The 13237-nt window shown below is 37.5% G+C and overlaps 1 protein-coding gene across 3 annotated transcripts in view; it reads right to left on the bottom strand.

Moving 5' to 3' along the window:
- KCNQ5 (potassium voltage-gated channel subfamily Q member 5) overlaps nucleotides 1-13237 on the bottom strand; it is a 285817-nt gene that overhangs the window by 6543 nt on the left and 266037 nt on the right. For all 3 annotated transcript variants that reach the window (XM_027644941.1, XM_027644939.1, XM_027644940.1), the window contains 2 exons: nucleotides 8365-8473; nucleotides 283-414 (listed from right to left, as the gene is read on the bottom strand). In XM_027644941.1, coding sequence (XP_027500742.1) covers nucleotides 283-414; nucleotides 8365-8473 — 241 coding nt within the window. The remainder of the gene's footprint in view (nucleotides 1-282; nucleotides 415-8364; nucleotides 8474-13237) is intronic.

Here is a 13237-nt window from a genome sequence, read left to right as displayed (position 1 = left end):
ATATCTTCCTCATCCTTTTGGCAGCCTCCTGACTAAATTCCTTGTTTGCAAATGCACTGTACAGATAAAGGATTACCTTTTCTATTGTTAAGACTTCCATTTTCTGAGGAAAGTTTAGATACAAGTTTTTTGGCTTGGTTTTGCCTACAATTACATTTCTGGCTCAGCTGTGTTCACAGAAAGAGAGGCTGTATAACACAGAAATGTTGAACTTTGCCAATATGCAGTATGCAGTGAATGACATTAGATGCTTATGCAGAGTAGGACTAATTCTTTCCTTACCGTGACTGAAGACTCTTAATCCTGCATAACATGTCTAGATGACCTGCTGAATACTGTTCAATGACATCTTTGACATCATATGGGCGAAGTGTTTCCTTAAACTTTCTCTTTGCGACATGAAATTTCATAATTCTGTGGGTAAAAAGCATTTCACAGATTAATTTTCAACAGTTGAGAAACAATATGATATATTTCACTGAAAAAATTTCATAGCTATTTTAAAATGGAAGGTATTTTAATACAGCTTTTACACAATTGTTTTTGTAAGTAAAAATGTGCAAGTACAGATGCGCTTGTACAAATGTGCTGTAGCTATCCCTTTGAATTGCTGTTTAAGAGAGTTCAAGTAATACTATTTTAACAACTGCAGAGCATGTTTAATATATCAATATATATCTGTTTGGTTTTTATATGTTAGGTGGCTATTAGTTCCACTGATTAGAGCGGGATATCCTGTAAGCTATATTTGTGCTTATGCTACTTCTTTTCTTTAAAGAGAAAAGGTTTCTTTTCTTTATAGAGAAAAGATTTCTCTAATGAGTTGATTACAAAAACATAGATAATAGTATTGTCTTATTAATTTTAAGTTTTAGCTCTCTACTTTGGTAAAAAAAAAAATTTATGCACTCATTTCATTCTTCATCAGTTTTTATTTTTTAAACTGACATTCAGGCCTAATAATTTGTTTTTAATTTATTTACTTGACTTAAGATCAAATTTTACAGAAGTTTTTACATTTGTTCTCCACTGCAATATATTGAAATTATTGCTTAATTAGCATTCATGATTTTTTCATGAATTTTACTGCAGAATACTAAGTTTCAGATAACAGTAAATATCCAAAATTGATGAATGGCATTTTTTTTAATGTGAGAATTTCACAAGTTTATGTGGCTTGTGATATGTGAGCATGTGATGTCCACTGAGTAGCTCTTCTTAGAATGAAAAGCTTGATATTAAATTATAAATTTTAAATAATAGAAATGACAAATTCGGAAAGTAAATGACAGCGAGATTATTTTCCAGGTTAGCTGGTAAAACCTGAAGCTTTCCTTGGTTTACATAAGAACTGGAGAAGAGAGAAGAGTTCCATGCAAGAACTACGAGAGAAGCCAAGGCATCAGATGTGTTAGCTATTCTGGTCTGTGCTACAGAGCTTATGAATTCCCATTAGAGCCAAGCTACTGATATTTGCTATCTATTGCAATTAAAAAAGCAGAGACAGTAAATTGGTATCCTATTCCAAATGCCAATAGTTCATGCTAATATATTCCCTTTGTGCTAATTATAATATGTATTTGGCAGATGTAAGACAACAAATTGTAATAAAAACCAAAACATGGCTCTCACTCTCTGATAAAAATAGATTAGTAATGTTTTAGTGGAATTTAGAAAAAAACATACTTCATGTAGTTAGGAGAGACATTATGATAATAGGTATGTAGAGTTTGATAGTATAGAGTGATCCTCTACTGATTTTTAATCATACATAAATATTCTTTCAAATAATGTCAGCCTTTTCTCACAGTGCTTAGACTGTTGATATTTCCCATTCTGGTAACTTTCAGTTAAAAAATGAAATTGTTTGTCACTTGTATAGAGCTTGAACTATGATTCTGATAATAGAAATTAAAAATGGAAAAGGCCTTTTTGGAGTAGTTCATCACCTTGACAGTTCAGGACTGATCTCCGTGTGGTTTTAAATATATCAGATGATGCACTTTCCTCTTTTTGCATTGCCAGCTGGTTCAACAGACCAATGGCCTTTGGCATCTTTTGTAGTCTGAAGGCCTCTGAGCTGGGATGAATCTGGGATGCTGATTTTATTTTCTTGTAGCTGTCAAATGATGCCAAGATGTTCAGTTCATAAGACCCTGACAACTCAATCTTCTGGAATCTAGTTCTTTATTTAGGTTACAAAGAATAAATGATGTAGCTGACATACAAGACGGTATCATAATTTTGTTGTTGTTGTTATTATATTTTTGTGGCCACAATTTTTTACCTCATGCTCTTGATACAGTAAAACTATGAAACTCTATTAGAAAAGCAGAGCCATAATTGAACAAAACTGAATTTACCACAACTGGATGATTTTACAAGAGTAGAGACAGAAGACTAATTTTTATTAACAGCTATGGAAACTCCTTAATCTGTGTGCACAAAAGTCTTCACTGCTTTGCAGCTTTGTAACACTTTTTTTTTGCTAATCAAGGCAGTTTGTTCATAATGTTCAGTATTCAAACACAGAATTGAAAGCATCACAGCAATATCAGTGAGGTGTAACTATACTATTTCTGGTTTAGGTATTAGCTCGTGATTCCATCTTAATTAACTTAAGCAGAGTTTGGAACGAACTCATATTGCTTACTTCTTTTTCTTCAAATATACAAAACTTTACATAAACTGTGCAAAAAACCCCTGAAGTGTTATAAAAGACTGGCATATTAAAACCCTGCAAGTTAATTAAGTAAAAAACCCACTGGATTCTTTCAGTGATGGAGCCTAGCAACTGCTTTGCAGTTATTAAATTTGGATGAATTTCCATAGTTATTTACTATCAGTTTTTAAAATTCAATTATCTTGAAATAGCTATGTGATTGGCTGTAATTGTAATCTTTACTGTGGGGATGGTGAAGCATTAGAACAGGTTGCCCAGAGAAGCTATGGATGCTCTATCCCTGGAAGTGTTCAAGGCCAGGCTGGATGGGGCTTTGAGCAACTTGGTCTAGCAGGATGTGTCCCTGCCCTTGGCAGGGGCGTTGGAACTAGATGATCTTGAAGATCCCTTCCAACTAACTCAAGCCATTCTATGATTCTATGATTCTATATGCTTGAACATCCATCTCGATAGATTATTATAACTTTGTAGAGTGTATGTTCCTGTGGGATAAAAAACGAAGGGCTCAGTTCTGCAGGCACAGGCGGGTAACCTACCCCTACAAAGAGGAGAAAATGAGCACAAAGTTATGCATACTCAAATTATTTGGAGCAGCAGCCTTTAGGACAGGAGGGACAGAGCAAACGAGCCCGGGTTGTCATTTCCAGCGGTACCACCAGGGGGCAAACAAGACCCATCATATACCGAGCCGAGTCGCCACTGACTGCACGGAACTGCTGGTACTGATCAGCAGCGGCTGAAAGTAGGAATCAACCCCGAACAACAAAGCCCCGTAGTCCCCATGACTTTTTAAAACATTGTTTGCATGTTTAAATCGCTGTATGACATGCAGTGCGGTGATGTTTTATAACTCAAATCTAATGTGATAGACAATACACGTTTGTAAACCCACCCAAATCACAAGGACGACAATTTTCTGGTAAGAATCAGCCAAAAAAAGTAGCTTGTTTCAGTGATGCATCCAGAGAAAAGCAGAAAAAAAGTCTTGTGTTGAAGCAGACCAATACGTAAAAGTGCTTTGTCTAGAATTAATGTCTAAACCACAGGTCTCACTAATCTTATCTTGTACCCTGATAATTTGTGGAAAGTTATAGGTCCAATACCAAATGTCTTATTGACTCCAGCAGCCAAAAGCAGCTCCCATTTCATTTCTTGGTTCTCAAATGCAGGATCAGCACTGCTCTAAAGTTACAGTGTTTTCTGTAAATGCAGGTTGCATACCTTCTATGGCATTCACTGCATTTTTGTTTCCATTCATGTTGACCCTTCCATTATTAAAAGCTATTCTGTTTGTCATTTAGTGTACTTTGCTGAGACAGGCACCAAGTTAGAACATTCCTAATCCTCTGTGCAGCCCTTTCATACTCATGTTATTAGTTTTAAAAGTGTGTCTTGTCAGTCTTGTCACTGTCTCAGGAAGAAACAGAGTTTCATTCTACTGGAATTCAGGTAGAATCATACATAGTTACTGCCTTGTATATTAAAAGACAGGTAGGTTGTTTTACCCATAGCCAGATGAGGTGACCACAGGTTTTTTGCTCACCTTACTCCATCAGGAAAGCAGGTGCAAAGAGATCTAGCTGTGCTGGTTCCTCTGTCTCTCTGTCCTTACCTTGCCAAATAACCCTTTGTCCTGGTAAAACTGCAATGTGCAGGAGAGATCAAAATCCAGTATAGAGATGCCAACAGACAAACGTGCTTGAGAGACAGTTCTACTACTTGTGGGGTGAATGAGTAAAAATTGCCTCCTCTCTCAGGTCTTGACCTGGCTAATCCATTCCCTAGAGGCAGAGATATTGTTTTTTCCCAAGCACAGTGCTGTCCTAGCCAAAGACATACCTAAGAGTCTTTCCTAGGCTCTGAAGAGCATCTGGGCAGAAAATATACATTTGTATATTTTGTGTTTGGTTTTAAAAGGAAAAGGGGATTCTGAAACATCACACTGAACAGATTCATAGTGGCTGCTAAAAATACATTTTATAGGTGTTTGAGAAACATTGCAATGACTGAACATGAATGGTAAGTTATGTTTTTCATCTTTGTCTATTAAATATGTATGACTATTCAACTATACAGCTTATCAACTCAAGAACTCTCAAGTTTCATTATGTTTAGCTACATTTATTATTTTTTTATTAACAACAAATGAAAACATATCTTTGCAATCACTAAAGAGAGAAAAAACCTATTACGTCAATACGTTCATCTTCCTGCCATTGCAGTTATTTCTACTGCGTATTTATTTATGCTTCTCAAATCTTATTTTATATTCCGTAAATAGTGAAGTAATTCCATAATTTCCATTGTGGAGGGTATTATAGAATTGCATGCCTCTTGCTATGGAAAATGATCAGAGATATCACAATATATGGAAACAAGGTATCCTCATCTTCCTTTTAGTCTCTTTTATACACATTCATCATTCTGAACTAACAGAGTTGGAAAATTCAATGGGTTTTGTTAAGCTCCTGGAACTCTGCAGGATATTAGTGGCTTTTTGCTCACGACAAGACTGGGGACAGTTGAATAGTGCTACAAAACCTGTTGGCACAAAGGCTCAGTGTCCTGCTAGCAGAAACTGCTTTGTGCACTGCTCTTATCCCAGCCAGAGGCTGCAGAGGAGTAGGACTGATCCTGCTCTGGCTCAAGGCATGCTGTGGAGCACATCATCTTTCACCACACTACCCATCTGTTCCCTACTTACCCAACACTTAAAATGCATCGAGCAGCTTTTCTTTACTTTCCCTACTCCTTCAGTTGATCTTGCCTCACAGAGAGCTTGTATTAAGGGGGATGGAGGAGGCAGCACAGGAGATGAAAGACTCACCTTAGGAGGCTTTGAGAGCAGGTTGACAGCTTAACATGTTACCAGACAGGTCTGCCTTAAGGGTCTTAGTAGGACTGGTTAAGAGTCCTATCTTTTTTGGAAAGGGCCAAAATGGTAATAACTTTTTCAGGAAAGGATTATTTTCTCTGTCATCTGTTTTGACCATTTCAAAATGAAAGTTTGGGCATTTGTTTATTTAAAATCAAGAAGTTGTTTTGAACAATAAAGTAGTCCTGGAGAAAATGTAAGTAAATAGGGTCAAAACTGAAGCAGTATGCTTTGAAATTGTTAAAATGAAAGACTATAAATAAACCAGTTTTTGTCTTTCGCTATTTTGAGGCTGTCCAACCTGAGAGTAACCAGTATATTTTAGGCTCCTTTCACAGAAAAAAACCCAAGCTTAAATCATTTGATTCCAAAACTGAGAGACGACCTACCTCTGTAAACCCACAGGCATGAATTAATTTGGCTAATTTAATTTCCTCCCCAAAACAAAAGGGCCATTTGTGTAATTGTAAAACAATTTATACCCATCTCTAAGCAGCGAAAAATAATTATTCTCCCTTATTACAATTTTTCAAGTTGATGTATAAAGAATGGATTCAACTGTCAGTGTTTATATTTGGGGTCTTTTCAAAGTGTTTCATGAAGCTATGCAAGTGCCTTCTTGTCTTCACCTGCTTCTGTACACCAGCATAAAGGGAAAAACAGCCTTCACCCTCCCCCATTGCCTTTGCAATTTAAAGCCGTTTCTAAAAACAAGCTTCAAAATGAGGCACAAAGTTTCCATATAGGCAGATGTTATCATCTTGAAATTCTACAGTTACTATACAGAGTCTCAGATCCTTCTTCAGATGTTGCATAGATCCCAGGTAACAGATACTCTGAATGATCAGAAAGAGGTGTATCAGATACCTGATGAACTGAATTATCAGTCTCTTTATTTTGAGAGATTAAAGTGTAGCATTTAACAGAAGTCTGAAGATCATGGCATGTTACTGCTTTACACATGTCAAAAAAAGGTATGTTTCTGAAGCAAGATGCATGTGCCACTTGTAATCTAGTGAAATGCTAACATTTGGAAGGAGGTGGGAGAGAATCATGGCTAATTGATATCAAGTGGAGATTCTTATTCGCAGCCTCAGTGGTGAAATTAGTTGCTTTTCTGGTAAGCCGACCATGCAGAGAACAGTTGGAGATAATCTAAAAAATTAATTCTCATTAGTTAAGTGGTGCATGAATGAAACAATCAAATTCTTGCATCTTTGCTCTTCTTATTAGAACAATTCTGTGAATGGCACTGTGGAGAAAATTTGCCAGCTATGTACTTCATGTTTGGTTACTTTCCATTTGAACTGATAATGACCAAGAGAACCGAGCAAAAATGCAGATGATGCAATGAACAATCCAGTGGCACCTTAGAAAACAAGCTTCAAGGAATTTGGATCGTATTAAGAATGAGATGATCAGTGGTATTGCTTGCCTGTACAATTTTCAAGGTGCAAGAGCCAACCAGTCTGTTTAAAATGCAGCATCGCAGACAAGAATCTTTGGCACTAAAGTCAACGGACTGTGCTGATTGTTCCTAATTTGAGCATTTTCCATTTAAGGGAATAGGCTTGCCTTGTGGGTGTCCACTGTGTAGAAGGATTTCTGTCACCTGCTGAAACATTTCTGGCAAGAGACAGTTCTCATCAGTGACATTCGAGTTGCCAGTTGCAGTGGCTGTGGGCACGGGCCTGGTATCTGACACGTTCTGTGAGGTCATTTCCAGGAAGGTTGGAAAAATGATTGGAAAAGATGTCTGCAATTTATCTGTCAAGCTCTCTGTGCTAGTAGAAAAGTTTTAGAAACAGCCTTACTCAGTGTCTGTTTTCATTTTAATCAGTGGAAAAAGGGGAAGGAAATACAAGTAACCCATAGGCTATCACTGTATGAAATTAACTGATAAAAACCTTGAGGATTTCTTTGCTGTGGTGCTGAAAAGACTCAGGCAAGAGTTGCCCTGCAGGAAAACATAATCTTTTTGTAGGTTTTTGGAGAAATTCCTTTTGGCTGCTGCCTGTCTGCCTGCCTGCCTGCCCGCCTGCCTGCAAGAAGGGTGCTGGACAGTGATGTAGCTGTGATGCAGTGACTGGGGTCACACCCAGGAATAACCTGCTTGAACTCTCCTTGCTTGTTGTTGTACACTTTATGGTGGTGATTTTACCTGTCAGAATTTGTACTTCAAAATATTCTGGAACATGTAGAGCCTTGGCATTCTCAAGAGTGTGAATGCTAAATTTAAACTTTCAATACAGGTAATTTTATAAGTTCCAATGTAGTTTGCTGCTTTCTTGGAAAATAAGGAGACTAACAGTTTTAAATTATTTGGGTTATATTTAGTTCAGTAGACAGTGGTAGGCAAGGCTTCACACAGCTGAATGAATGTAATTATTCTGCTCTTACCAGAAGAAATTTTCAGTAGAAGTCTTATGAAAGTTTCAGGAATATGGAAATGAAATACAGCCCTACACTTTTAAAGGAAATAACTTTTCCAGGCAAGGTGATACACATTCAGTAAAATTACATCAAACTGTATTTGGATTACAGGAAATATAATGGAAATTATATCCACTATTCTCTTTCTTTTCTGTGTAAAATCATATAACACTTTTAGATATTGAAAAGCTGATAACAGAACCTATAAAATATTTTAATTTAACTAAAATACTGATAAAAAGGAAGCATAGTATATTAGCATTAGCTATGTAATAAGTTTAACTAACAATCATTTAATGAATTGACATGCAGTTTATTAGAATCATAACCAAAGGAATCTCAAATATTTATTAACTCGGTATTTTTTACTCACCTGATTGCTCTGATGACAGTTTTAAGAGCAGGGGTGAGATCTTCTACTGACACGTCACACTGGCACCCTTTGTCATCATAAACATCATCTGTTCCAAGACTTGTGTCAGCTGCAAAATGCAAGAGCAGACTGAACAAGACACATTTAAAAATCTCTTCCTTAGTGTTTTCGAACAGCTTGCACAGTGGTTCCAGAAAAATAAAGACTACAAATCAAGTATGACAGAGCTTCATCAGTTTGCAAACTGTATAATGCACCTGTGTGTCTGCTTGTGCCATAAACACCTGGGTAGTCCCAGTGTAAATAGTGTAAAAATTAGAAGGAAGAATTCCCTGTTATTTTTTAAATAAATAATATTTGAGTACCAGGATGTCTATTCCTGATGTCCCATGGTTTTTCATCACATTCTCTGTCATACAAGAAAAAGATGGTGAGCTAACAGATGTAATGGCAGAATCAGAAGACCCTGAAGTTTTATTGTTGCTCTGTTACCACTGTGGATCAACTTGACATTGAGGACAAAGGAGAAAATCCATTTCATTTAATAAGGAGGTGGTGGAATGATCCGACACTTTATTACAGGTGAAAATAAACAAAGCACCTTTTTACCTGCCCATTGTACCTGAATACACAAATAAAACAGGTACTGATGCATGACCAAGAGGCTTACAAACTTAAAATGTGCTGAAATGCAAATGGAGAAAGAAGGGCAGGGTCACGGATGCCCATACATTATACATGTTTTGAAGGTATGTGAAGTACAGGAAAATTCTTGGGGGTAGGTATTTTTTTGTCCCAAATAATCTTTCTTCAACTCCATAAAGTCCAAGGGGCCAGGTGAAGAATTTCACTTAAGGCCAGTGTGTCTCTGCTTCATGAGGAAGAGAGTGTAAAATGAAAGAGTGATATGAAACAGAAAAAAAGGATGGGATTCAGTAACCCTCAGTAAGAGAGGAGATTTCTTCCCAGTTCTATGTCCTTGCTTACATTCATGCTGTTATTTAAAACATACTTTTAGTCATTCAGAAACACTTCAAGTAAACCATTTCAGGGGCTTCTATTAGCAGACTTGAAGCACAGTCAGACACAAATGATTAGAGGACATTTTTTCAAGTTCCTTTTTCAGGGAGACTGCAAATTAAAGATGAAAAATATTATTTGTCAGCTAACAGTGCCTCAAAATTTCATGGTACCTTCTAAATCTAATAAGAATGTTATCTTGGTAGGAACAGCACTGTATAGCATTTTCAGGAACTGGTATTGCTGCATTGTTTTCTTCACAGATTTAATGTTCAGGCATATTAATTTTTTTTTTAAAATTACTCTGAGTAGTTCATTACTCTTGGGAATTGGTACATTTATAAGGAACATCTGTACCTTTGAAGAACAGGTGATTCTATCTTTGGCAGATGAGTTTAATAAAGAAGGATGGCTTATAGCCACATAGATAATATGTTTAAGTCAACATGAAAAAATCAAATGCAACCACAAAAAATTAATTTTTAAATTGTAAAAGTGTAATAGTAAAAGTAGAATATCCTCATACAAAACTTTGAAATCTCTCCTTCCATGCCGTTACTTTAAGTTATGCCTACAATGATGCCAAGAGTGCTTTTTTCTGTGCACTCTTTCATGATCTTTCCTACTGGCTTATCTTACTGATAAAATATACCTCTCTCCACCTATCCTGCCTCAATAACACATGGATTCCTGCCCAGAAATTTGACTAGCTAAAATAAACTATGCAATTAGTTTGATAGGTATATACACTACCTAAACTCCCCCCTCAGAATGGACTAAGTATTCCACAACACTAACTTTCCAGGTGTCACATCTGATCAGCCTCTCCAGTTACCTCTCCCAGTGTGGAAATCTCCCACCTCATTTATAAGTACCATATTAAAAACAGAGCTTTTTATGCTACTGGTGTTTCCAGTGCCTCTCTAAGGTTTGAATCTATTCTGTTATGCCAGTATAAGTTAGGAAAAATTCTACTAAGAACACAAGAGCTATAACCTTCCCAGTGAAAGAGGAGATTCCAACTTGAAAGTTTAAAATAAACATGTTTCTGAATGGTTGTCTCACTGCCAAGTACAGTGTCATTAATAAAAGGGATTCCTTAACATGGTATATCTTTGCAGAACTGTTTTGAGAACAGTGTGGTGCAATTATTGCTCCCTTGGGAATACAAAAGTCAGCAAAATTTTTAGACAGACGCTGGAAAATTCTTATAAATTTAAGCCAGCTTTAAGAAGAGATGCTGCTTCTAATAAATCACCTTTTTTCTTTTTAATATTCCACTGATATGAATTTCCCTAATTATGGCAGACACTCAATACCACATGTCAATAAAGCTTGTGAAAACCTATAAACCTTGTTTGATTTGTATGGGAAACAGTCATGTTTCTTTAGAACACTGAGTAGACCTGGGAAAAACTTTGGGAAATGCATAGTAGCAATTTGGAGAAAAAATTCCAGCTTAAAACACCACTGAAATCAAAGCTCACATTCTGATGAATTTTTCCAGTGGAAACTCATGTTGTGTACCACATAGTTACGAGGTGAGATGTACTTGTATCCCTTCTGTCCCTCTCGAGTTCATCCTTGAGGTCAGGGTTGAGCTGGGGTCAGTTTGTCTGCTTTAGCAGCTCCAGCTGTTCAAATCCCTGCCAGTTCCCAGATGGGGCTAAGCTACATCCTCCAAGTTGCTGTCTGTTCCCAGGGAAAGCCCTCCCCAAGCACTAACAGGGCAGGTAGGTACCCCAGTACCAGTCTAGCCCTGCACACATCTACTTCTTCATCCTTCCCCATGCCTCTTGTCTGTGTCTCCTGCTCTCCGTTGGGGTGGCTGTGCATGGTCCACGTGGGTTCCACAAGGAACTCTGGGCAGCAGCTGCTCTGCATGAGCCTGGCTGCTCTTCCAGGTCTTCCAAGGGTTAGCCTTGGTCCCTCTTTTTCTCAAGGAACCTCTACCACTAGCCAAGCAGTGCTTTCAGCTCTGTTGTTTGAGCAACTTATGAATATCATCTGAATGATGGTCAAAGTGTCTCTTAACACACAGTTAGACAAACCCCTGCAAGTCTCTCTAAGAAAGCCTATCAGTCCATTTGACAATCCAGAAACAATTCCACCTTTCTAATACCAGCATATTTACAATTCAGTATGTGTTTTTATCCTAAACAAAGTGTTTATTTCACAACTGATGAGGCATCCACCATTGTCTTACAATCTTTGACGTTATTTACCTTGGGCTACAGTCTGATCATTGCTGCTTTTTAATTTCTTCCTCTTTCTTCCTGAAGACCAGTCTTTGATTTAATCACACAGCAAAGCAGCAATTACCAAGACATAGAAGAGGTATGCACGAGGCAGTAAAATTGTCTTGATATTTCCCTGTTTGTCACAGTGTTTATTCATTCTTCGTGCAAACTCTAGTCATCAATGATCACCCCAAATGAACGGGCAAAAAAATTACACTGTTCTGAAATATTATACGTCACCAACAGAAAATTTAGAAGTTTGTACCTGCATTTCATATGGCTCTGTGTGCAAGTTATGCACAAGGCTTGGATTATTACTTCTGTAAACATCATGTGTCCTTTCTTAGAAGTGTTTTCTGGTGTTTAATAAAATGCTTTGGCATTGGCAAAACTGTGACACTGCTCTGATCACTCTCATAGCTCCTTGCTTTCACTGTCAGTAACATTCAAGTAATTATCTACCTATTTAACAGAATCAAAAAGATTTCGTATTCTTTGTTTTCTGGGAACAGCCATATGCTAGCAATAACAATTGGTAAGTGTGTGTGCTGACACCATGGATAGTTCTATGGAAGTACTTCTGACATAGTGACCGGTATGGTGAAACCAACACAAATCTTTTTACTTGCTTTTTCGAAGCCTTAAGAAGCACTTGGATCTTAGTCTGATTGAATAGGATGTAGTTAGAGCTCTTCACATGGTGATTTAAATAATTTTGCTGAGGCTGAGAACCCGCCTTCTAGATATGGCAAAACCTAAATAGGTGCCTGAAGTTGGTAGCTTGCATATGACTCCCATTTATTCATGTTACAACACAGTGTTGTGTTGACTTGGTTAAAAACCCACAGATTTGGAAAAAAAAGTCTGATTTTTATTGTAACACATGACTCAAGGTGAAAAATGGATGGTGGTCTAATTTTCACAGGTTCTGAGTTAGATCCAGCAATAGGCTTTATCTATCATTCAAAATCCAGAGTTTGACTTGGGAACTGATGTCCAAGGAATTCATAATGCAGCTCCACAGCCTGTTCTTCACCCTGCTCAGCAAGCCTCATTCAAGTGCAGAGCTGCTGTGGCTGCCCAGGGCAGCAGTGCAAGACACCCCCCAATGTGACACACTCGTCTTGACACTTATTTTCTGCATGAGTAGTAAGAAAGAAAACAAGTGGATAGTTCAATACATCTAACTTCTGGGCAAGTAAAGTTAGGCATAAATTCAAAGCTTTTTGAGAACAGATTGCCCCCATGGGAGGTGTTGATGCATAGGTCTGCTGCAGCAGGGGTGCCCAGGCATCTGCTTTAGCATTAGACTCCAAACTGCCTTACTCTTACATGGCTACTGAGCTCAGATGACCCTCTTGCTCAAGAAGCAATGCTGGCAGCTAAATACTCTCGTTATTCTGTTCTGTCAGCCCTCTTTGCAAGTAAATAGAGCCTCTGCTGTGCTACTCTACATAATGCCTAGGATGTCTACAAGGTAGGTGTATTTCACTCAATTTTATCCTGCCTTTGAAGTACTTTTCTTCACACTGAGCATATACTGTGGTGGGTTAAGGATTTAGCCTATGTTCTCTAAAATATGGAGATATGCTGTACATATTTTTTAGTATTAC

This window comes from Corapipo altera, unplaced genomic scaffold (genome assembly GCF_003945725.1).
Source record: "Corapipo altera isolate COAL_440 unplaced genomic scaffold, ASM394572v1 2, whole genome shotgun sequence".
Classification (NCBI taxonomy): domain Eukaryota; kingdom Metazoa; phylum Chordata; class Aves; order Passeriformes; family Pipridae; genus Corapipo; species Corapipo altera.
This window is presented reverse-complemented; position numbering and strand designations above follow the sequence as displayed.